This window comes from Coenobita brevimanus, chromosome 65 (assembly GCF_032717465.1).
Source record: "Coenobita brevimanus isolate Jiangsu-jjx chromosome 65, ASM3271746v2, whole genome shotgun sequence".
NCBI lineage: Eukaryota > Metazoa > Arthropoda > Malacostraca > Decapoda > Coenobitidae > Coenobita > Coenobita brevimanus.
The window spans coordinates 26,915,890-26,941,492 of NC_137018.1; the positions used below are offsets into that span (position 1 = coordinate 26,915,890).

Sequence of the window (25,603 nt, forward strand, 5' to 3'; positions counted from 1 at the left end):
AGGGCCCGACAACAGTGCTGGTGTACCCCTGCCACATCATAACAGACCCATCCCCTTACCCGCACCTGACCTGACTAGCTGATCAGACCAAAAGCGGGAGAATATCCCCTCAGGGCTGCGTCATCACTAATTTATTCACAATTTCTCTCCATTTATTTCTGTCACGCACAGCCACTCTTCCTTGCTCAACAGACATCCCTCTCGCATCCAGCGCTCTCTTCACACTGTCCATCCATCCTATTCGTGGTCTTCCTTTCAGCCTTACACCTCTCACATCAGATCTAGTTATCTTTTTCACCAATCGCTCATTATCCATTCTCTTCATATGGCCAAACCATCGCAACACCCTCTGCTCAACTTTACCAGTTCTCCTTCGCACGTAATCATTTCGCACTCGATCCATACGCGTCACTCCACACATACTCCTCAGACACCTCATCTCCATTACATTCAAACTTTTCCTCTCTGCACCACCCATATTCCATGTTTCAGCCCCATATAATGCAGTCGGTACCACAACACCCTCATACAGCCTTCTCTTTACATCCATTCTAAGCGAACGACATCAAAACACTTTTTTCATTCCTCCCAGCACCTTTCCTACTTCATTTATTCTAAACTTCACTTCTGCATCTATTCTTCCATCCACAGCAACATGTGACCCTAGATATTTAAAACACTCTTCCTCCTCAAGCAACTCGCCATACAAAACTATATTCATCCTCCTACCATCTACCAACCTCGTACACTTCATCACTTTACTCTTATTCTCATTTACTTTCAATTTCCTCCTTTCACACACCCTTCCAAACTCCTCTACATACATATATGCACATACACATACATACATACGTACATAGAAACTAACTTGATCACAATAGCTAGGTCCTGTGCGTCGCTAATAAATGTGTACCTTATATAAATGAAAATACCATAGACACCTACAGAAACAGGCATATCTAGAGACAAAACACACAAACAACAAGATAATTTAAAAAGACACTCCACATTGAAGAAATGTAGTAAAATATATATATATATATATATATATATATATATATATATATATATATATATATATATACCATACAGATTTAAACCCCCCGCAAGGAAAGAGAGAGAGAGAGACAGAGACTGAGACAGACAGACAGACAGACAGAGACAGAGACTGAAACAGACAGACAGACAGACAGAGAGGTAATCTGTACTCACCATCGAGGACCCAGGCATACTGTATAAGGAAGCCGGTGTGGGGTGTGTCCTGGGTGGGGTTGAAGGACAGAGTGAGGTGAGGGCCGCGGGACACATAGCCTGCCTTGGGAACTTCGCTGCCGCTAACCTCAAGCGCAACCTCACCCTCCTCCTTCACCTGGTTGGGTGGGGGCGAATTATTATTTGACGTGTTATACCCTATTTGATTGACCTGTGCAGCTGAAATGTATGGGGCGAATAGGGTGTGTTTGACTCGCGGCTGCTGATTGGCCGCCTATGATTTAAATCTACACCTCTTCTTATTTTAACAAATATATTTATATTTTTTAAATGCCTTCAATACAAGGAGCCAGATTTAATATGGAATAATTTACGAAGCTAAAGAGGTCAAAATTAGCTTTAAAAGTTTACTGGTATTAAAGAAAATTGAATCTGATTATAAAGTTTTATAAAACGATGAGTGATGTTTGACACAAATTATCCACCCACGGCGTACACACACGTCCGCATGTTGCACTGCATCCACCCACGGTGTACACTACGTCCTCATGTTGGACTATAATGTCCACCCACAGTGTACACCTACGTCCGCATGTTGCACTACAATACACGAATGCACTTACTTCAATGACATCATCGGCGGCCAATCAGCAGCCGCGAAACAAACACACCCTACTTGCCCCATACATCTCAGGTGCACAGGTCAATCAAACAAACTGTAGTGAGATTAAATTAAGGTGTTTTTTTATGTGTTTGTGGGGTTAGACTGATGTGTGTTTAGGAGTGGTTAGATGGAAGATAAGACTGGGTTTCAACTGTAATGTTTTATGAGGTAGTGAGTGTTACGTAATGGTTTACTGATTTGTGACTAAACAGAGGATTTAGTAAGGGTTAGACTGGGCTATCTTAGTGGCTTAGATCAAGAGAGTTAAACTGAGGGTGTTTTTGACGTGTGGCTGCATAGAAAGGTGAGTAAAGGTTGGATCGAGGCGTCTGGAATGGTTAGATAGAAGAGGTATTGGAGTTAGAAGCTGAATGAGTGGTTAAGCAGAACAGTTAGGAAGCGTTAAGGTAATGGTTAAATAAATTACTTGCTAAGGGGTACATCTGAATGTCCTTGAGATGTGGCTAGATAGAAGAGACAGGATTAGACTGAAGGGTAAACTGACAGAGTGCGGATCATTGTACCCAAGGATTAAGCAAACTATCTATCTACATTCATATATATCTATCTATCTACCTATCTATCCACCTATCTATCTATCTATCTATATCTGTCCATGTATCTATCTATATCTGTCCATCTATCTATCTATCTATCTATTTGTCTATCTATCTATAGCCAGACGCCTTAATTAAGAAAACTTACTGATAATTTCCAGCATATACAGGGTGGCACGGAGATGTGTGACCCACTTTGTACGGTTTTTCTTGAAGTATGTTTGGGTAATAAATGCTGCATCAACATGGGTCCAAATCTCAGCCGGTATAGATGTACAGTTATTGGTGACCTTGTACGTGAAAATGATGTCCCTCGTGACCGACCCATACGTAGCTCCGGTGCGGCTGAGAATTGGACCCACCTTGTGTTTCTTTTCTTTTTCTTTACCCTCACATTTCCCCGGCCACTCTCAGCATCACGCTTGTTTCCTGTGTCTTCTTTACTCCCCCCTAATTGATCTCACCTTTGCTTCCTCGCGTCTTTCTTTTCCTCCTTCCCTACGCTTGGAATATCTTAACCCACGTCACTAAGAGTCAGCAATTTTTCATTTTAACTATACTAACACCAAACGATATTCTTCGCACATTTTACTGAGGTCTAGCACTGAAGGGGGCTGAATAAGGCTATGCACATAAGGATATACATATAAATACACATACATAATCCCTCCAGTCCGAACGTCTCTCCTAAGCTGAATGAGATCGTCCGGAGATAAGAGGGTTAAAACAGAAAATACCTCCTATGGTCGAAGGAGTAAATCTCTCCCTTTCTCGTTTCTCCTTTTTTCTTATTTAATTTTCCTCTTTCTGGATAAAATCTCAAGAATTCATTAAGTTTTCCTAGTCCCCCCCCCACCTCATTTTTATTAACTACGTTCCTCTCTACCCATTTTCCTGCGTTCTTTTTCTAGGTCAGGGGAAAGTTGGTGAACTATGGGTTGCGTGGTTCGAGGAATGACGTAGAACCTATTCTGCTTCTTCTCCTGGTCTTCCTCCTTCTTATTTATCATTTTTATAATCTTTCCCGTCGTTATTCCCTTTCATTTAGCCATCTGTCCTATTTAATCTTCTGACTTCCTTATTTTTTTATGATTTTTTCTTTTTCACTCTTTTCTTGGATTTAATGTTTTTTAAGGGAGAGCTAGTTAAATCTGGGTTTCTTTGCCCGTAGAGTTTTGACAGCACTTTGTATCGTATTGCAGATAGCGACAGGCGATGATTCAGGAACTCAGGGAATCCCATTGCTGGCAAAAGGTTAGAAGTAACGCCCTAACAAACACACACACACACACATACACACACACACACACACACACACACACACACACACACACTTATGTTCTCTCTCGGCTACACAATCTTTTACTCACGATAACAGAGTCACACTTCAGCACACTCTCCTTTTGTATTTATCTACACCCTGACACACCGTTACACTTTCACACCCTCTCTTTCACACCTTGTCCTCTCCTTACACACACCCCTTACTCTCATATTGACTCTCACACTCTCTCATATATTCCCACACTCTTTCACACTTTCTCGCATCATTGTACAGCTTCTTACTCTCTCACTCCCTCTCATACACACCTTCACACCCTCCTACCCTCTCTCTCTCTCTCTTTCTCCCTCCCTCTCTCTCTCTCTCTCTCTCTCTCTTCAACCTACCCATCTCCACCACTCATCTTCTCTCGCTCTCAGCCCCTCACTTTACCTCACAAAGCTATCTCACACACATGTCCCTAGATAGATGCTGAGATGAGATTTAACACGCAGCTGAACAGCACACGTGTTGGGGTAATTTCTCTCTCTCTCTCTCTCTCTCTCTCTCTCTCTCTCTCTCTCTCTCTCTCTCTCTCTCTCTCTCTCTCTCTCTCTCTCTCTCTCTCTCTCTCTCTCTCTCTCTCTCTCTCTCTCTCTCTCTCTCTCTCTCTCTCTCTCTCTTTCAAACCTTATAGCAGTTACGCAAGGAAATTGGTAGTAAATTAAGTAAACAGATTTTCAAAAATCAAAGGTGCCGAAATCAAAGCGGTAATGTGGCCACTGACCTTATTACCTCCCCCAAGGAGGTTATGTTTTCACCCCAGTCCGTTTGTTTGTTTGCTGGTTGGTTGGTTTGTGAGCAAGATTACACAAAACCTACCGGACGGATTTCCACGAAACTTGGTAGAAGAATGGGCCTTGGCCCAGAATAGACTCCATTAAATTTTGGTGCGGATCCGGATAAAGGTGTGGATCCAGGATATTTTTTTTTTTCACTTTCTTTAATATTGCGAGACAGGGCGTTTTTCGACATTTTCGTAAGTTTTTCAGTGAATATTGCATGGATGTTGATGGCGGATGTATGCGCTCTACTGAGTGCCATTCTAGTTATTATTATTATTATTATTATTATTATTAATATTACTACTACTACTACTACTACTAGTACTACTACTAATACTACTCTTGTTGTTGCCGGACCCTCCAACGGGACAGCCCTCGAAACGCTTCTGTCACTGAGTTACTGAGCTGCTGAGTGGAGTCGACTATCTTCCGTCAACCAGTCTGATGTCCGGCACGCCTATGTTGTCGTAATGCGGGGCTTCTCTGTCGTGAGTTTATTGCGTAGGTTTTTTTTTTTTTTTTTTTTCATTTTGAGAATTCTGTCCTTAACCTTTGAGAAAATGTAGTGAGGGTAAAATCTGATAGGTCCCTTTGGGACTCTCGGCACATCAGTTTTGTGTTAGGACGCAAAGTGATTGAGAGGTTTGTGTGTCTCTCAAATTTCATGTTCGTTATGGTATGTTTTCGTTAACCAAGGTAAGTCCGGATAAATCTGAATTAGAGTTTTGGTTAACGAAAGTCCAGATAAATCTGAATTAGAGTTTTGGTTAACGAAAGTCCAGATAAATCTGAATTAGAGTTTTGGTTAACGAAAGTCCGGATAAATCTGAAATAGAGTTTTGGTGGGATAGGTCTGTTGTAATTTTATAGATTTATCCTGGCAGAAAAGTATAGTGCTGAAGCTTTTGTTGCGGTTAGATAGATGGACATATAGACAGGTAGGTAGACAGAAGGAGGGCGAATGAAATGAGAAAGTTAATCTTGTGTTAATGGATGGAAGAATACAATTAGGCAGATGGATCTGTGGGTAGTAGTAAATATAAAGAGATGAGTGAATAGAACGATATACAAACTGGCTTACATACATAAGAAGACGAATTAATGAACTGATTGATACATATATATATTAGTAGAGGGGCCAAACAACATTTCTATGGCGCAACAGGATTAACTGCAAAACATGACCAGACATCCTTCCATTTAGAAGTTTAGAGTAAGGTAAAATAGTTCCTGTTAGATTCTCACGTTTTAAAATTTGTCCTTTCAACGAGTGTTCGGCAGGAAACAGCATGGATGTAATAGTTATTAGTATTACTGTTATTGCTGGAAACTCCCAGGGACCGGACTAATGTCAGTTTTGTCTCTGAGTCACTTAAATTATCCAGGAGCGTGTCACTCGTTATAAACTGAACCAGTCAGTGCTGTTCAACAACACCAATGCTGTCTGCACTGTTGTACTATAACACTAGATTTCTCATGTCAGCATAGCGTTTAGGTCCTCCAGATATACTCAGAACATTAAAAAATATATTCTATACATGTCACAATAATACGGCTGAGATGACAAGTAAATTCATTCACTCATATGCAGATGACTCAACACTACATAGTTCATTCACACTCAGACATCCATTTACAAAGTCTAATATCTCTACCTCTCAACTCAATACAGCCATCTCCATAAATCAAGATCTATCTACAATCAGTGAATGGGGACAAAACAACCTTGTCTCTTTTAATGCTAGTAAAACTAAATATATATAGTTTACTAATAGACAGATATTGCCAGATTCGTACATTACCTTCAGTGCTACTAATATTCCCATCTCCAAAAGTATTGAAATTCTTGGTGTCTCACTTAACAGTGCCCTCAGCTGGACCTCTCATGTCAGATCACTTGCTAAAACCGCCTCAAAGAAACTTGGATTATTGTACAGAGTCCGTAACTTCTTCGCCGATGAGCAGTTAGCTATAATTTATAAGAGTCATGTGCGCTCTCAGCTTGAATATTGCTCACCCTTGTGGAATGGTTGTGGAGAGGTTGCATTAAGACAACTAGACAAAATTCAGAATAAAGCTGTTAGAATCGTTAACAACCCTGCCATTACATATAAACTACCTCCCCTGCAAGTAAGAAGGAATGTTGCCTCCCTTGCATTATTTTACAGATATTTTTTTGACAAATGCTCTGACGAAGTTGCGTCCATGGTGCCACCTCTCCATGCCTTCCCTCGTGCTACACGGGCATCTGGTAGCGCTCATGACTGGAATGTCACTCAACCACATTGCAGAACTTCTGCCTATCAGAATTCTTTCATTCCCCGAACTGCATCTCTCTGGAACTCGCTTCCCCAGAGTTGTTTTCCTCCAAATTTCAACCCACAACTGTTCAAGTCTAACTGTTACAGATATTTTATGAACAGAGGACACCAGTAATCTGGTGTATGGATTATTTTTTTTCTCCATTTGTTTTTCCTTCCTCCGTTCTGTTATTTAAAAAAAAAAAAAAAATCAACATAAACAGAAGCGAATACTTATTTAGCTTGTAGACTTCTTGCGTCCCACAGCATGTTGTGCATCCTTTTCCTCCTCTCTCTCTCTCCCTCTCTCTCTCTCTCTCTCTCTCTCTCTCTCTCTCTCTCTCTCTCTCTCTCTCTCAGTTTGGTTGTAGGAGTGACAGGGGAAACATTAACTGCTCCTCTCCCTCCCTCTCTCTTTCCCTGAATCCCACCAAAATATTGACAAACAGGTATATGATTCTCTCTTTTTGTAAAGTAGTCTAGTATTTTGGAGGATTCGGCAAATACAGTGAACACAGTTCTAATTATCATACCCGTGTTCCCTAAGGGAAAGTGAGTATCATGTTTTACTCACCATCTGGGTATGTGTGTGTGTGTGTGTGTGTGTGTGTGTGTGTGTGTGTGTGTGTGTGTGTGTGTGTGTGTGTGTGTGTGTGTGTGTGTGTGTGTGTGTGTGTGTGTGTGTGTGTGTGTGTGTGTGTGTGTGTGTGAACAAAATAAGCAATTTTCATCGAATTACCCAAACATGGAGGAAGGATTGAGGGACGGCCCATGAGGAATCCTATTGTTTTTAGATCAGTAGGTCAAAGGACAAGGTCACAGGCAGGTTTAAACACTGACCCAGCAAAACAGCTTATACAATTTTCATCCAGTTTTGACCAAACTTGGGAAACGGGCTGAGGGTAAGTAAACTAATGAGGAGATTCAATTTTGAGAGAAATCGATCAAAGGTCAGGGTCACCAGGCAGGGTCATAATTTGACAAGTGGATGTTTGAGTTTGATAAAATAACTCAGTTTTTATTCGACTTTAAACTTGGTGGAAGTGTAGAGGGTTAGCCATGGAGTAAATATATTGTTTTCAGGAACAACACGTCAGAGGTCAAGGTCACAGGACAAAGTCAATTTTTTTTTCCCATATGGAGCACAGTTAATGTTCTTGATTAGGCACGAACGAGAGAATTTCATATTGAGCACAGTTAGTCAAAGGTAAAAGTCAAAGGAAAAGGTCAAACGTAGAAGTTAACTTAGCTTTGTTCTGATCTGAACCAATTCGTTGTGGAAGTATTAAGGGTCAGGCATGAACCAGGGGATTTTATTTTGAGAACAAGCAGTCAAACGTCAATGTCACATGGCAGAGTCAAAGTTCAACCAGTGTGTGTGTGTGTGTGTGTGTGTGTGTGTGTGTGTGTGTGTGTGTGTGTGTGTGTGTGTGTGTGAAGAAAATACCTCATACATTTTTTTATTCTACATTAACCAAACACAGTAGAATAGTACAAGGTTAGCCACGAGTTGCTTTTTTTTTTTTTTTTTAGAATAGTCGGTAGATGGTCAACATGGCAGTTTTTATCCGATTAAAAAAAATAACTGTGTGGAAGTGTTAAGGATCAAGCAATTATAAAGAGATTCGATTTTGAGATCAGTCAGTTAAAGTTCCAGGTCACCAGGAGAGGTCACAGGACAAGGTCAACTCAAGCAGCGTTAATCCGATTTGAACAAGCTTCTTTGAAGGGTTAAGGATCAGGCAAGAATGCATCGCTTTTCTAATCGTCTTTCCATCCATCTGTCCATCCCTCTCCACCCAGTTCCTTCATCAGTCCATCGCTTAGTCCGTCAGTCCCATCCCTTTCCATTCCACTTTTCTTCTTACTCAAGGCAAAGTTAAATGTTCAGCCAGTTCAGAGAGACAGACACAGACAAAGACAGAGACGCAGACAGACAGACAGAGCGCATCCCGTTAAAGGACAAGTTCGGGAATGACGGTGTGTTAATCCAGCGCTAACTAATCCAGACTGGTGTTAATCCAGCCCTCATCCCTCGTTAACAGGACACTCGTTAATTCCAGCCATCGTTAAACGCGCCCTTACGACTCATTCCTTGACCTGTTTACCCACGGGACAAGGTGATGGGATATGGGGTTAAGGTACCAGGCTCGATAGATAGATAGATAGATAGACAGATACTCGTAGATAGATCAAAGGATGGGCAGACAGATAAACAGAAAGATGAACAGTTACATAGACAGAAACGTAGATTGACTGACTGATTGATTATTTGACTGGTAGAGATAGACAGTTAGATGGATAGATAGATATACTGGCAGATATATGAAGATAAAGGTGATAATTATAATCAGGAAGATGAAGAAGAAAATGATATGGAAAAAGTCGCTTGGAAATTACGGCGTACTAAAATTTTATATCCCTGGTGTTTAGAAAAGTTTGAAAATAAATGGTAGTGATCTGGGTAGAGAAGGGAGCAGGTTTATAGGAGAGAGAGAGAGAGAGAGAGAGAGAGAGAGAGAGAGAGAGAGAGAGACAGACAGACAGACAGAGACAGAGACAGAGACAGAGACAGACAGACAGACAGAGACAGAGACAGAGACAGAAAGACAGACAGACAGACAGAGACAGACAGACAGACAGAGACAGAGACAGACAGACAGACAAGACAGACACTACCCCACCACATACTCCCACAGCAATACAATCAGTAAGTAAGTCCTTTGTAAACTTTCAAAAACTGAGTCAAATAATCTGACAGTGGCAATAACTGAAACATGAAACTCGTCATCGTAAAAAAATGGTCAGTGGAGAATGTTTGTAATCTTGTCGCTACTCGTCTCTCTCTCTTCTTAGCTAAGCAAAATCATCTGGTAACAGCAGGATTGTGGTAATATTGACGTGATGTTCATGAAGCTTTGAGGGTATGGCAAGGATAAAGGGACCAAGTTTAAGAACAATCAATCAAAAGTCGTGGTCACAGGAAATATCAAAGGCCAGGGTCACAGGGCAAGGTCAACTTAAACAGTTTTACTTTAATTTGAACTACACTAGGTGGGAAGGGTAACGGGTGAGTATTAATGGAGTAATTCGATTTTGAGAGCAATCGGTTTAAAAGTCAAAGTTTAATGTTTGGCTCTTAAACCACTTGGTGAACTCTGATGCTGCACTCTCTGTGTGCTCCTGTTTCACTTACTTTCAATCATCCATTTCGTTTCTACGAGTATTTATCACCCACATCCATTTTTTTCACTACACTTTTCCTTCCATCACCCGCATTTTTACCAACACCCTCACACCACTAGCCACAATCTAGTTCAAACCATTAACCCCTTCACTGATGTGGCTCTAATAACATCGTTACCTGGCTTTAAGTACCTCATTATGTACCATAATTAACCATCCTCCATAACCCCACCGACCTAAATAACCTCACCTTTAACCTTATACATATTTATAGCCTCCACACACACGCCCTCAACTTACACTCACTTTCATCTCTTAATTCGAGTACTTCATTTTCATTATGTTCTTGCCATCTTCAGACCATTTTATTTTCTCAAGTCAAGAGAGACTTTTCGAGCTGGGGGTCATATATATCCATCATCAACTCCTTTAACTGGAGAGACGCTTCCTATCCCCAGACGTTTTTATTCAGCTCAGGAAAAGTTTTTGAACAGAAGTAGTTATATACAGTACAGTCTTCAACAAATCCTTCTCCACGAGACTTTCTTTTCCAAGTTGATCAGAACTGTCTGCAAGTACCAAGAAGCAGCAGTATAAAACGTCAGCAGCCTCAAGGGTCAATTTCACCAGCACGCACTTCAGTTTCTCTCAACCTTCCAGCACACCCTCCCACACCCACACTCAAACATCCACACCCAGTACTACCTCACTCCAACTCAGAATAATCCCAAACCCACCCTGCTATCCCAAGCCAATACTGACACCCACACCTGCTCTCTGTCACCCACACCTACACTCTCCTCGATCATCCTCATACCTACCCACACCCAGACCACTTTTCCTACACTCACATCCTCACCTTCCTCATTCACCCTTATCCCAAACTGCATTACCCACCCAACACTCACGCACACTCAAACCACTCTCACACTACACTCATTCTCATCCATACCCACACCCTAACCACCCTATTCAACTCTCACTCACACCCACACTATCATCAGTCACCCTCATCCAATCTCACACCACACTTACACTCTCACTCACCCACACTTCACCTACCTTACCTTTGTCCATATCACTACCCACACCCCTGCAACTCACCTGAACCTTATCCTCCGGTCTGGTATCAATGACGAGGAAGGTGATATTCAGCAGGTAACCCTCTCTGGCCCGTATCTCCCACACGCAAGAGTCCCGTCCATAGTGCGCTGCCCCCTCCCTCCGCCACCGACCCCCTCCCAGCAGGTCCCTCTCCTCAAGGTTGTATTGTGGGTAGGCGAGCAGGCCCCTGGGAGCTGTCACCTCCCGCACCGCTGGATCACAGGCTGGGAAAGGAGGGTTGGATTAAGTTGGACTGGGTTAGGTTAGGGTTTTACCCAACCAAGGTTGGTGACGTTGGTTTAGTTTGGTCAGGCAATATTAAGATCCGTTACGGAGGGTAAGGTGGATTCAGTTGGGTTGGGCAAGTTAGGTTCGCGTACGTTAGGATGGAGTACAGTAGGTTAGACTAGTTATGGTTTATTAGGCGGAGTGTTATACTATGCTGTGTTAGCTTAAGTTAAGGTGGGTTAGGTTAAGTTAGGGTAGGTGATGTTAGCTTAGTGTAGGTTAAGGGGTATATATTCAGTTTCAGTCCCTAATTACCTCCGTCAGTTTCAGGTGATCCCACAATTACAACTCACCGGTAGGAACACCTTTCCTTCTTGACAGTTCCCTCAGAAATCAGTGTTAACTGAGACAGAACCCTAGAAAATTAACACTATCTTGCCGGCAGCTGCCGTTCCCGGCAATGTGTGTGTGTGTGTGTGTGTGTGTGTGTGTGTGTGTGTGTGTGTGTGTGTGTGTGTGTGTGTGTGTGTGTGTGTGTGTGTGTGTGTGTGTGTGTGTGTGTGTGTGTGTGTGTGTGTGTGTGTGTGTGTGTGTGTGTGTGTGTGTGTGTGTGTGTGTGTGTGTGTGTGTGTGTGTGTGTGTGTGTGTGTGTGTGTGTGTGTGTGTGTGTGTGTGTGTGTGTGTGTGTGTGTGTGTGTGTGTGTGTGTGTGTGTGTGTGTGTGTGTGTGTGTGTGTGTGTGTGTGTGTGTGTGTGTGTGTGTGTGTGTGTGTGTGTGTGTGTGTGTGTGTGTGTGTGTGTGTGTGTGTGTGTGTGTGTGTGTGTGTGTGTGTGTGTGTGTGTGTGTGTGTGTGTGTGTGTGTGTGTGTGTGTGTGTGTGTGTGTGTGTGTGTGTGTGTGTGTGTGTGTGTGTGTGTGTGTGTGTGTGTGTGTGTGTGTGTGTGTGTGTGTGTGTGTGTGTGTGTGTGTGTGTGTGTGTGTGTGTGTGTGTGTGTGTGTGTGTGTGTGTGTGTGTGTGTGTGTGTGTGTGTGTGTGTGTGTGTGTGTGTGTGTGTGTGTGTGTGTGTGTGTGTGTGTGTTAAGTTAGGGTAGGTGATGTTAGCTTAGTGTAGGTTAAGGGGTATATATTCAGTTTCAGTCCCTAATTACCTCCGTCAGTTTCAGGTGATCCCACAATTACAACTCACCGGTAGGAACACCTTTCCTTCTTGACAGTTCCCTCAGAAATCAGTGTTAACTGAGACAGAACCCTAGAAAATTAACACTATCTTGCCGGCAATGTGTGTGTGTGTGTGTGTGTGTGTGAGTGTGTGTGACTGTGTGTGTGAGTGTGTGTGTGTGTGTGTGTGTGTGTGTGTGTGTGTGTGTGTGTGTGTGTGTGTGTGTGTGTGTGTGTGTGTGTGTGTGTGTGTGTGTGTGTGTGTGTGTGTGTGTGTGTGTGTGTGTGTGTGTGTGTGTGTGTGTGTGTGTGTGTGTGTGTGTGTGTGTGTGTGTGTGTGTGTGTGTGTGTGTGTGTGTGTGTGTGTGTGTGTGTGTGTGTGTGTGTGTGTGTGTGTGTGTGTGTGTGTGTGTGTGTGTGTGTGTGTGTGTGTGTGTGTGTGTGTGTGTGTGTGTGTGTGTGTGTGTGTGTGTGTGTGTGTGTGTGTGTGTGTGTGTGTGTGTGTGTGTGTGTGTGTGTGTGTGTGTGTGTGTGTGTGTGTGTGTGTGTGTGTGTGTGTGTGTGTGTGTGTGTGTGTGTGTGTGTGTGTGTGTGTGTGTGTGTGTGTGTGCCTGCCTTAACTTTTCCCAGGTTGCCTGATGGATTTAAATGAAACTTCCTGGGTGAATTCTGCTTGCTCAGCAATTCTTTCCCTGTACACAATTTTCCAACTCTGATTTTTAGGGGGGTGAGCCCTCTCACCAAATAAAAAAATCTCAGAAATAGATAAAGAAGGTAGATATGATATTGATATCTTAGTACATGTTGTACAATGTATCCTCATCCGTAATGCCATATTTGAGAAGCGCGACCTCCAGTGATTCTTGGGGGTCAGCCGTTCCCACCTAAAAAAAAATAATAATAAATAAATAAAAAATAAAACATAGCAGGAAGTGAGCACATGGATATCGAGGAAGCTTCTCTGGTCCGTTCGTCTTGATATTGTCTTGCACTGTATAAAATTTCCCACCATTCTTTTAGTGGGGTCAGCCGCCCCCCAACCTTATAATGGATACGACAGAGGGGAAGGAGGGCAGATATACGCATTGATATCTTAGTACATGTTGTAGACTGGGCTCCCATCGGCTTACTTTACTACTGCTACTGCTAAGTGCTACTACTATTATTACTACTATTACTGCTACTATTACTACTACTAATACTGCCGTACTCTATTGCAAATACTACTACTACTGCCGTACTACTACTACCATACTACTCCTACCACTACTACTACTACTAGTCCTACTACTACTATTCCTGCTACTACAACTACTGCTACTACTACTACTACTTCTATTCCTGCTGTTGCTACTACTGCTACTACTACTACTACGACTACCGCTAGTCATTGAGTGTATCCTGGGTTGTCACCCCCTTCTAAACACGTATATTTCTTTACTCCTGACAACCATCCCGTCATACCTAAGCAACCACGGAACTTTTTTTTTTTTTTTTTTTTTTGACGCAGTAGCATCATTTTGTCATTCGTCAATCGGCCTGCATGTCGCAGGACTTGGTACGTAGTTTCCATGCTTACTCTGAATGCACAGGAAGAAACTGCACAGCACTTTGCAGTAGTAGTAGCAGTAGTAGTAGAAGTAGAAGTAATGTTGTTGTTGTTATTATTATTAATAGTAGTAGTAGTAGCAGCAGTAGTAGTAGTAGTAGTAGTTGTAGTAGTAGTTGTTAGTAGTAGTAAAAGTTTTTTCATTATTATTATTATCATTATTATTATCATTATTATTATTATTATTATTATTATTATTATTATTATTATTATTATTATCCATCCATCCATCATCCAATCCTATGTTGCCCCATGAGGGGCGTAGGAGTCCGGGGCTTGGCAAGTTAGTCCTGACATTCAAGATGACATTGACCAGCATCACTCATCCCTGAGTGGCATTATGTAAGCAGTAAACCCCAACCATCCCTTGGATATAAACTTACACAGGCTCAATCCGATTGGAGCGCCTTAATTACCCACTAAACCACCAGGCGCCACAGTTTGGTTATATGGTTACCACCCAGCATAGTAAATGGTTTCCTGGTGTTCAGGAAACCATTCGCCTTGTCACTCAGTGTAGAGTCATACATAGGCAGAAGGAAGAGGAAAGAATGAAGGAAAGAAAGAAGAGGAAGGATGGAAGAGAAGAAAGGGCAGACACTCAAAGCAGCACTACATCGAGAAGTGAGTGGATGGTGAGCGCCCCCACCTACCACAAATTATTATTATTATTATTATTATTATTATTATTCCCGGTATTATTATTACCATCATCATTATTGTTGTTGTTAGTGCTTAAGAATTAGCATAGAATTATGAATGATTTAGGTACTGGAATGGTATAAAGCGGGAAAGAACAAGAACAACAATAATATAAGCCGAGATGGGGTACACTAACTATAAGATTAATTTTACACTGCCCCATTCAAGCAGCTTACGTGTCTTAGGCTTCGTCCTGCTTTCCCTGGACGATTTTGTTCACATTAAGAGAGACTTTCCGATCTGGAAGGGTTAGATACAGCCTTCCTTGACACGACAATGGTAATAGTAAAATACTGTTGTCAGTGCAGGTCACAGTATTGCCGAGGTTAATGTTACAATAATTGTAGGAATTCCATTTCTTCCTAAAAAATGATAAAAAAAAAAAAAAAAAACTGAGTTAATGGAGATGTCTGAAACACTTGCAGTACGATGGTGAATGACTTCATTCTTGTTACCGCCAGAATATTTTCTTTCTAACTAAGGAGTTATCTATAAAGGTGAAGAGGTTAGAAACATTCACAGCTAACCCCATCGTTTGCAGATGTTTCTACTTTGATGGATAAGATTATGTTAAGGCAGCACAGATAAATACGAAAGGTGTCATGGCCTGGATATGCCTGATACAGATGATTTTTAATCCCTTCAGTACGAGTGTTTCTCATGAATTTAATTAAACTATCTACCTACAGCAATTATACTGCATACTATCTATCTATCTATCGCCAGACGTCTTAATTCCATATGGGGTGGCCATAAAGAAATCGCCTCCACGTCGCCCTGTCCCCCGCCATTTCACTGCCCCGCTCCCAATTCACACACCCCTCTCTTATATATATATATATATATATATATATATATATATATATATATATATATATATATATATATATATATATATATATATATATACATACATATATATATATATATATATATATATATATATATATATATATATATATATATATATATATATGTATATATATATTTATACTGTATATATATACACACTATATACACTATATGTATACATGGAATGTAAGGGGTACGAATGATGAGGTGAAAGAGAGAGAGAGATTGTCCACGTGCTTGTGGATGCAGAACTGGATGTATGTGGAATAACTGAGACAAAATGAAGAGGTGACAATAAGAGAATGGGAGTATGGATGGGGTATATGCAGGGCCGGATTAAGCTTAATAAGGGCCTGAGGCACAGATCGGCTTGGGGACCCCCACCCCTAAATATATATGTACAGTAAGTAACAAGAACAAAAAATAAAAAAAATTGCTTGTTACTATTGTTTAGTCAAAAAACAAAGTCCACAACTTTTGGTAACTTAAACACTTTTCTTTATTTCCAGAAAATTCTTCAGTGATATCAAAATTCAACCAACTCTGTATGTATATGAAAATAACAAGAAAAAAAATCTTGTTACTATTGTTTTGTCAAAAAAAACAAAGTCCACAACTTTTGGTAACTTAAACACTTTTCTTTCTTTCTAGAAAATTCTTCAATGATATCAAAATTCAACCAACCCTAAAGGTATACGTAAATAACAAGACAAAAAAAATGCTTGTTACTATTGTTTAGTCAAAAAACAAATTCCATAACTTTTGGTAACTTAAACACTTTTCTTTTTTTCTACCAAATTCTTCAACGATATCATCAAAATTCAACCAACCCTAATTGTATATGTAAATAACAAGAACAAAAAATAAATAAATTGTTTGTTACTATTCTTTATTCAAAAATCAAAGTCTATAACTATTGGTAACTTAAACAAACACATTTCTAGCTTTCTTTCTAGAGAATTGTTCAATGATATCATCAAAATTTGATGGCATATATTTTTATCCTTAGAATCTGGGGGCCCCTTGGAGTCTGGGGCCTGAGGCCAGTGCCTCAAGTGCCTCATGGTTAATCCGGCCCTGGGTATTTGTGCATGAGCAGGTGAGAATGAGTGGGCAGAAGAAGGAGTTTGTACTGTTGTGTGCAAGAGATGGAAGGAGAATATAAGAGAGTATGGATCCGTCGGCTCAAGTACTGTGGGGGTAAGATTGAAAGTTGGACTACAAATGTGGGCGGTTGTGTGCGTGTAAGCGACAACGCAATATCGCGCAAGTAGAGTGAAAGAGGAGTCGTAGAAAAATATGGAAGCGTGCATGGAAAAGTTTGAAAAGAATGAGAGAGTGTTTTTGACTTGAGATATGAATAGGAAAATAGGGAATGTGAAGGTGGATGGAGTAGTTGGTGAGTGGGGTGTCCTTGAAGAAGTGGATGAGAGAGTGAGTGCTCTAGTCTAGTCGACATTTGTGCCGAGAGGGGGTTGGTGATAGCCATACCCTCTTCAGGCACAAAATGATACACAGGTATACGTGGCGAGTGATGAGAAAGGAGGATGGTGAACTGAATGAACGTAAGGCAATAGCTGACCACGTGTGTGTGGATGATAGAATGAGACGGTATGTAATGGATGCCAGAACATACACAGGTTGGGGGAGTGGGCTTTCTGACCATCACTTGGTGGTGGCGAAAGTCAAGGTTCAAATGAAATGGAGGAGGAGGAGAAGTTAAGGACGAAAGGAAGTAGTCCATACAAGGAGGGTAGAAAGGTTGCAAGAGGATGGAAAAAAGGCAGAATGTAAGAGACAAGTGGAGGCGCGATTGGGTAAATATGGATTGGAGCAGATGGGGGACGTGGAAGGTCTGTGCAAGATATTCACAGAAGAAATCTGTGCAACATATGAGGTGGTGTGTGGGATGGAGAGAAGACGAAAGGGGGTGCAAGGAACAGCGTGGTGGAAAGAAGAGGTGAAACAGGCTGTGGCGCAAAAGAAAGCATACAGTGAGTGGATGGAACGCAGAGGCATGGAGGAAATTGAGAGACGGATGAAAGAGTTATATGCAGAGGGGAAGAGAGAGATGAAAAGACTATTAAGAGTAAGAAGAAAGTGGATGAGGAATTTGGAAGGAATTTGAGTGCAAAGTGGAGGGAATGTAAGAAAATGTTCTGGAAGGCGGTAAAGGGAGTTCGAGAGGGTGATAAACAAGTAAGTCGGGGAGTGAAAAATAAAAATGGTAGATTAACGGTGGAGATGGGGGAATACAGTAGGTGAGCAGATGGAGAGAACACTTTAAGGAACTGTTAAACATTAAGAATGAAAGTAATGTGAGTATAAGTGGCTGAGGAATGACTGGGAGGAGAAGGGGGGTGAGAAGGGAGGAAGAGATCAGTAGGATGGAATTAGTGGAGGCAGTGAAGAAAGTCAAAATGGAGAATGCCCTAGGAATGATAGAACGTGTGGTGAAATGCTGAAGCATGGGGGAGGTAGTTGTAGAATTGATATGGAAGATATGCAGATTGGCCTGGAAGGAAGGTGGAGTCCCGGAGGTTTGGAAGTCAGGTATAATTATTCCTCTGTACAAAGGAAATGGGGAAAAAGAAGTGTGTGGTAATCATACAGACATTTTTCTTCTTAGCCTAATAGAAAAAGTGTATGGTAGGATACTTATTGGCAGAGTTAGCGAAACAACAGAGGAATTAGTTGGAGAAGAACAGGGAGGTTTTTGGAAAGGAAGATGTTGTATAGATCAGATATTCATCCTTTGGTTATTAGTGGAAAAGTTTCTAGAGAAGAGATAGAAGATGTATGCGGCCTTCATGGATTTCGTGAAAGCATATAACAGGGTGAATAGACAGAGACTGTGGAAAGTATTAAGAATATATGGAGTAGATGGGAAGTTGTTGAATGCTGTGAAGAGTATGTATGATGGTGCTAAGGCTGCAGTGCGTGTGGACAGTGAACTGCGTGAATTTTTCTATTTGAAGGTTAGATTGAACAGGGATGTGTCATGTCTCCATGGTTTTTCAATCCGTATATGGATGGGGTTATAAAAGAGATACAAGGTAGGGCAGTGGATGTTGGAGCGACCCTAATAGAGAGGGCAGTGTGTGGAAACTCCCTGTATTGCTGTTTGCAGATGATACTGTGTTGTTAAGTCAAGACGAAGGGGAACTGCAAGGCTTGGTGAATGAGTCTGGGAGCGTGTGTATGAAGCTGAATCTAAATATGAATGTAGGGAAGAGTAAACTGATGGTCTTCGAGAGAAATTACGTCAGTGAATGTACAGTGAGGTTGGATGAGGAGGAAATGGATATTATGAGTGTGTTTAAGTCCTTGGGTAGTGTGATGAGTAAGGATGGAAGTTTAGAGGGTGAAGTGCTTGATGGGTACAACAGGGAAGAATGGTTGCTGGTTCTTTGAAAGCAGTGATAAGAAATAGTGAAGTGAGCATGGAAGTAAAAAAGTCTCTGCATGATTGCATTGTGATACCATTTCTAACGTATCCACCACAAGTGGTGGAAATGAGTTACTTGAGAAGAGCATGTGGAGTTACATAGAGAGACAGACTGACAAATGAGGAAGTGAAGGAGCATTGTTGTGTGGCTGTGGATGTGACAGAAAGCGTTTTGTGAAATACACTGAGGTGGATTGGCCATGTGGAGAAGATGGAGAGTGAGAGACTAACGAGGAGTGTGTATGTGAGTGAGGTGGAAAGGGGAAAGGGAGGGGGAGGCTAAGGATGAGGTGGAGGGTTGGAGTGGGGAGGTATAAGAAAGAGGGAGGCCTGGGCTTCGGGGAGGGCAGCGAAATGGCGGTTGACAGGACGACATGGAGGCGATTTGTTTGTGGCCATTCCTTACGGGATTAAGGCGTCTGGCAATAGATAGAGAGACTGCACGAGGGCCATGACATTCAAGTTCCAGCATTACTCCTGAATGAACAGAGTCTGAGGAGAAACATATGAAGTCTACCAGTTTTAAAGACATAAAAACCAAAATTAGGCTCCTTCAGACACACGCTTGGCGCTCTAACCGATGCATCAGGGACTCCATACAAAGCACAGGCGTGATCGACAAGGAAAGCACCCAGCACCATCTCCCCAGGCTATGAAACTCAACCGTCTCTTCAGGAATCCATGTCCCCGTGTCAGTTTTTGGTGTGAATAGGCTGGGGTAAATGAGGACCTAACCAAAGGTCTCGTTGTCGGCCCGGGAATTGAACTCGGAACCTCTCTCAGGCACGGTGCACATGTTTCCCATTATACCACCGCCATTCTGTGGGCCTTAATACAGCACAACACTGATGCAGGAACAGAAAACAAGAACGAGATTGGTACAAAAAATTTACTAGATCAAACCTTTAAACGGCTTTCGTAACCCATACAAATTCCAAGCTCACATCAATTCCATCCTCCGCGGGAAATGAGTGGGTGGGATTTCATTAGTTTTACAGGGTTATAGAAAGCCGGCCAGGTCAGCACATAGCCGGCTCTGAGTGTGGGTGTAACCGTAAGGAAGCGTGGGTATGGTGGGGTTAATATTGCCGAAATGGTGAGTGTGCCGATACATGCAAATTTTTACTGGGAGTTTCACCGACCGCCCATGATATTCTCTTTCTCAGCATTATACTCTCTCTCTCGTCTACTTCAAGAGTGCCTGATCTACCTGTCGACTTACCTACCCAATTACTTTCGTTCCTACATCTCTCCTTCTGCTACTGCATACCTATAATTTTCTACGTACCAATCTACAGCACTTTTCATCCTACTAACATTTCTACCATTTTTTTCCCTTCTCACCCTACTTACTTCAGTTTCAGTGTATCTACCTACATCCCTATTTCCCCCATGTCATCTTCAAATATATACCTACTTACTGCGTATCTGCCTATCTACCTACCAATGTACTATTGGCAACATATGCACCTGGTACAGTATAAGAGTGTAGCTTGGGTCTGGCAGTTGGTATGCCTGCGACCTGTGACGTACTCACAACTTTGTTGTGTCTAGGAGGATGAATGAATTGGTTGCCAGTCACTGTTGTAAACTGACACGTAGCTACGAATCATATATTTAGACGACTCTGTTAATGTAAACATACGTAAGGGTGTTTTCTACTATTATCATAGCTCATTCCATTGATAGATAAGGTTCAACTGCAATGATAAATGCTCTAAAGAGATTTCCGTATCACAGACCGATCCAGTGGGTGCTCACCCGCTCCGTCTTGCGTTGCCAAATGATGGGGAACACTCCTCATCAATTATTGATTTGATACAATAATCAGATTGTTTCCTTAAACTGTATAACGGCATTTCTGTTTGAAAAATTAACACGCCATACGCAGATGTGGTTACTGGCTGCTACCGCCTTCATAAAACACAATCCTCTCCTCCCTTTCACACTATCCTTTAAAATGTCCACGCCAGTTTTTCTATGCTGCGTGGTGTTCTTTCTGACGTTTTCCTGCCGGCTTCGGCTGGAGGGTTTGGAGGGCTGGGAAGAGCCTTCATTGCTATCCTTATCTCATTGTAGTAGTTCAGTTAATCTTCTAGGAGCTGCCTAGCATGGGCCAAATGGCCTATTGCAGATATCCTCTCTTCTTATGTTCTTATGGTCCCTTTCTGTCAACTCTTTCAACGCTGGAAACTCACTCCCGTCTTCCCCTCCCCAAGCTCCCTCCCCTGAACCCCCTACCCCTCTCACTCTCCCCATCCCCCTCCAAACAGCCAGTTCCTTCCCCCCCCCCCTCCACTCCCTTTTGACTAAGGGCGGTGCAGGTCGCAGAATCTGTTCTTACTTATTAAACTCTTAGTGATTATCTGCCTTAAAACCCTACTGCGATTGATAAACCATTCTTACTGACAGTCTCTCTCTCTCTCTCTCTCTCTCTCTCTCTCTCTCTCTCTTTCTCTCCAGCGACGAGGGTGCTCTTATCTCGGACGATAAGGAAATTGCCTCTACTTTAAATGTATTTTTCAGTTCAGTTTTCACAGTAGACGCCAGTGACACCATCGAAGAGCATCAAATGTCAATCCAAAACGCACGAAGTAATATGCATATTAGCAGTAATGAAATGCGAGATAGGCTTATTCAAACGAACAGTAATAAGACTCCCGGCCCAGATAACTTCTACCCTAAAATACTGAAAAAGGTGGTGGATGCAGTCCTCTAATATCTATCTTTAACAAGTCCCTACAACAAGGAAAGGTTCCAGCAGACTGGGACTGGCTAACGTGACTCCTATATATAAAAGGGACAGTAGTGATCAACCAGGTAATTATAGACCAATTAGCCTAACCTTTGTCTAGGGAAAGATCCACGAATCATTAATTAGAGATAGGATAATTGAGTTCCTAGAAACTAATAACGTAATTAGGAACAGCCAGCATGGCTTTAGAACTCGGAGATCATGCGTGACAAATTTTATTGAGTTTTACGATACAGTTTATAAAATGAATGATTGTACCAGGTCACTTGATATAATCTACTTAGATTTCCAGAAAGCCTTTGAAAAAGTGCCGCATGATAAACTAATGACAAAAGTAAGATCACTTGGAACTGACGGAAATATTCATAGGTGGGTACGTTGCTGGTTAAGTGAGAGAAAGCAACGAGTCGTTATAAATGGAGTGGAGTCAGACTGGGCTCCAGTGACCAGTGGTGTTCCTCAGGGATCGGTGTTGGGAACAGTCCTATTTATTATGTATATTAATGATATCGATGTTGGCCTAAAAATCTTCATTTCTAAATTTGCGGACGATACAAAAATTGGGAACACTATATTAACTCAAGAAGACCGAATTAGCCTTCAAAATGACCTTAACAAAATTGTCAGCTGGTCAGAAAAATGGCAAATGTCCTTCAGTGTAAGTAAATGTCAGGTACTGCAATGTGGGAAGAAAAACAAATGGTATGATTACGAAATGAAGGGCCAATTCATTAGCAAGTCCTCACTAGCTAAGGATCTAAGCGTACTAATTTCAGACGACCTAAAATGTTCAAATCAATGTATCTCTGCCGCCAGTCAAGCCAACAGGGCCCTAGGCTTCACCAAAAGACATTTTACATATAAAAGCAAAGATATTGTAATCCCCCAATACAAAAACATATTCAGGCCACACTTAGAGTTTGCAGTGCAATTTTGGGCGTCTCACCTAAAGATATAGAAATACTGGAAGCGGTCCAGCATAGGGCTACCAAACCAAAGTAGCCTTTAACTATTATAAAAATATCAGAAACCATGCCAAAACTATTATCAATCTTTCTAAATCAAACTTTCTACATAGACAAGCTAACAAACTACTAAACAATCTAAATGGTAACAAAATATTCTGGTCAACCCTTAATTCATTCAAAACTAACTTCACTACCACCTCTTCCATTCCACCGATACAGTCCCCCAGTGGAAATCTAGTAAGTGACCCACGTGGAAAAGCCAACCTTCTTGTTGACATTTTTTCAACAAACTCAACCCTAAATTCAGAAAATCATAATATTCCTGTACTTGATTTTGATTCCCCTCAAATACCTCCTTTCATGATTCACACCAGATACGTACAAGCCGTATTACAGAATCTATCAGCAGACAAAGCCACTGATCCAGATGAAATTCCTTCAACAGTACCGTACTTAAAAATTGCTCCTCAGTGTTGGCTCTTGTATTAGCAAAATTTTTCCGCTTATGCATCCTTACCTCAATTTTTCCAGCCCCTTGGAAAGAAGCAAATATCCATCCTGTTCCTAAAAGGGGGACAACTTCTGATCCATCAAACTATAGACTAATTGCAATAACTTCCATTCTCGGTAAAGTTTTTGAGACACTAATTAACAAACACATAGTCAAGCATCTAGAAATCAATAAACTGATCAATGATCGGCAGTATGGATTTAGACAGGAACGTTCAACTGTAGATATTCTTTGCCTTCTTACCCATCAGATTAACAAAACAATAGACCAACATGGTGAAACACACACAGTATCACTTGATATTTCAAAAGCATTTGACAGAGTATGGCACCAGGCCTTATTGTCTAAGATGTCACACTATGGCCTTGCATCATTGGTTCCTCTAATTTCTTCTTACCTTCATAGTAGAAAAATACGGGTCATGGTAGATGGAATTTATTCTCAGTTTCATTCCATAAATGCTGGCGTACCTCAGGGATCAGTTTTGGCGCCAACCCTCTTTCTCATTCATATAAATGACCTCCTATCTGTCACGCATAACCCAATACACTCTTACGCTGATGACTCGACCCTTCATAGTTCTTTCACATTTAGTACTCCCTTTACACAATTTGATATATTAAATTCCCAAATAAACACAGCAGAGTCTCTGAACCAGGAGCCTTCTAAAATTAATCAATGGGGACAAACAAATCTGGTCTCATTTAATGCTCAGAAAACAAAATACATTAATTTCTCCAATAGAATGAATCCCTCAGACTGTCACATACAGTAATTTTGAATGATGTCAGTATTCCCATATCCACTACAATTGATATCCTAGGTGTTACTCTAAACCCCAACCTAAGCTGGACAGCTTGTGTTAAATCTCTTGCTAAAAATCTATCTATCTATCTATCTATAGCCCGACGCCTTAATCCCGCAAAGGGTGGCCGCAGACAAAACGCCTCCAAGTCGCTCTGTCACCCATCATTTGACTACCCTTCCCCCAACTTACCCCCCCCTCCCTCATATACCTCTCAACTCCATCCCTCCACCTAATCCTCGGTCTACCTCTCCCTCTCCCTCCCTCCACCTCACCTACATACACCCTCTTAGTCAGTCTTTCATTCTCCATTCTCTTCACATGTCCAAACCACCTCAGTGTTTTTCTCCTAATCTTCTCAACCACATCCACATTTACCCCACAGGGTTCCTTCACTTCTTCATTCGTCAACCTGTCCCTCCACGTCACTCCACATGCTCCTCTCAAGTAACTCATTTCCACTGCTCTCACTCTTGACTTGTTCCCCTTTTGCAAGGTCCATGCCTCGCTTCCATACGTCAGGGTAGGGATCACAATACTATCATGCAGTGACTTCTTAACTTCCATAATCACCTCCCAATTTCTCATCACTGCTTTCAGTGTACCAACAACCTTCCTTCCCTGCTGTACCCTTTCACGCACTTCATCCCCCAAAGTTCCATCCTTACTCATCACACTACCCAAGTACCATACTTGAATGCACTCACATTCTCCATATCCTCACCATCTAACCTCACTGCACACTCTGTGACTTCATTCCTCTCAAACACCAAAACTTTACTTTTGTTTACATTAATTTTGAGATTCCTCCTCCTACACACTGTCCCAAATTCATTCACCAAACCTTGCAACTCCCATTCATCTTCACTCAACAGTACTGTATCATCAGCAAACAGCAACACCGGAAGCTTTCAAATCTCACCCTCATTCATTAGAGCCACCCCCACATCCACTGCCCTACCCTGCACCTCCTTTACAACCCCATCCATGTATATATTAAACAGCCATGGAGACATCACACAACCCTGTTTCAGTCCCACACTGAGATCAAAGAACTCACTCAGCTCACTATCCACTCACACCGTAGCCCTAGCTCCCTCGTGCATACTCTTCACAGCACTCAACAATTTCCCCTCCACTCCAAATATTCTTAATACCTTCCACATACCTTGCCTATCTATTCTGTCATAAGCTTTCTCCAAGTCCATGAAGGCAGCATACACTTTCCTTCCCTTCTCTAGATACTTCTCCACTAAACATCTTAGAACAAATATCTGATCTACACACCCTTTTCCCTTCCTAAATCCCCTTTGTTCTTCTCCAACTAGCTCCTCTGTCATATGCCTAACCCTATCAATGAGTATTCTACCATATATTTTACCAGTCACACTAAGAAGGCAAATACCCCTATGGTTACCACATACTTCTCTCTCCCCTT

At 41.7% G+C, this 25,603-nt stretch overlaps 1 protein-coding gene across 1 annotated transcript in view; it reads right to left on the minus strand.

Annotated features, from left to right (window-relative positions):
* The window catches only part of LOC145404953 (uncharacterized), a 608,364-nt gene that overhangs the window by 437,368 nt on the left and 145,393 nt on the right, over positions 1–25,603 (minus strand). The window contains exons 8-9 of the mRNA XM_080276459.1: positions 11,130–11,353; positions 1,213–1,369 (exon numbers count right to left, since the gene is read on the minus strand). Coding sequence (XP_080132585.1) covers positions 1,213–1,369; positions 11,130–11,353 — 381 coding nt within the window. The remainder of the gene's footprint in view (positions 1–1,212; positions 1,370–11,129; positions 11,354–25,603) is intronic.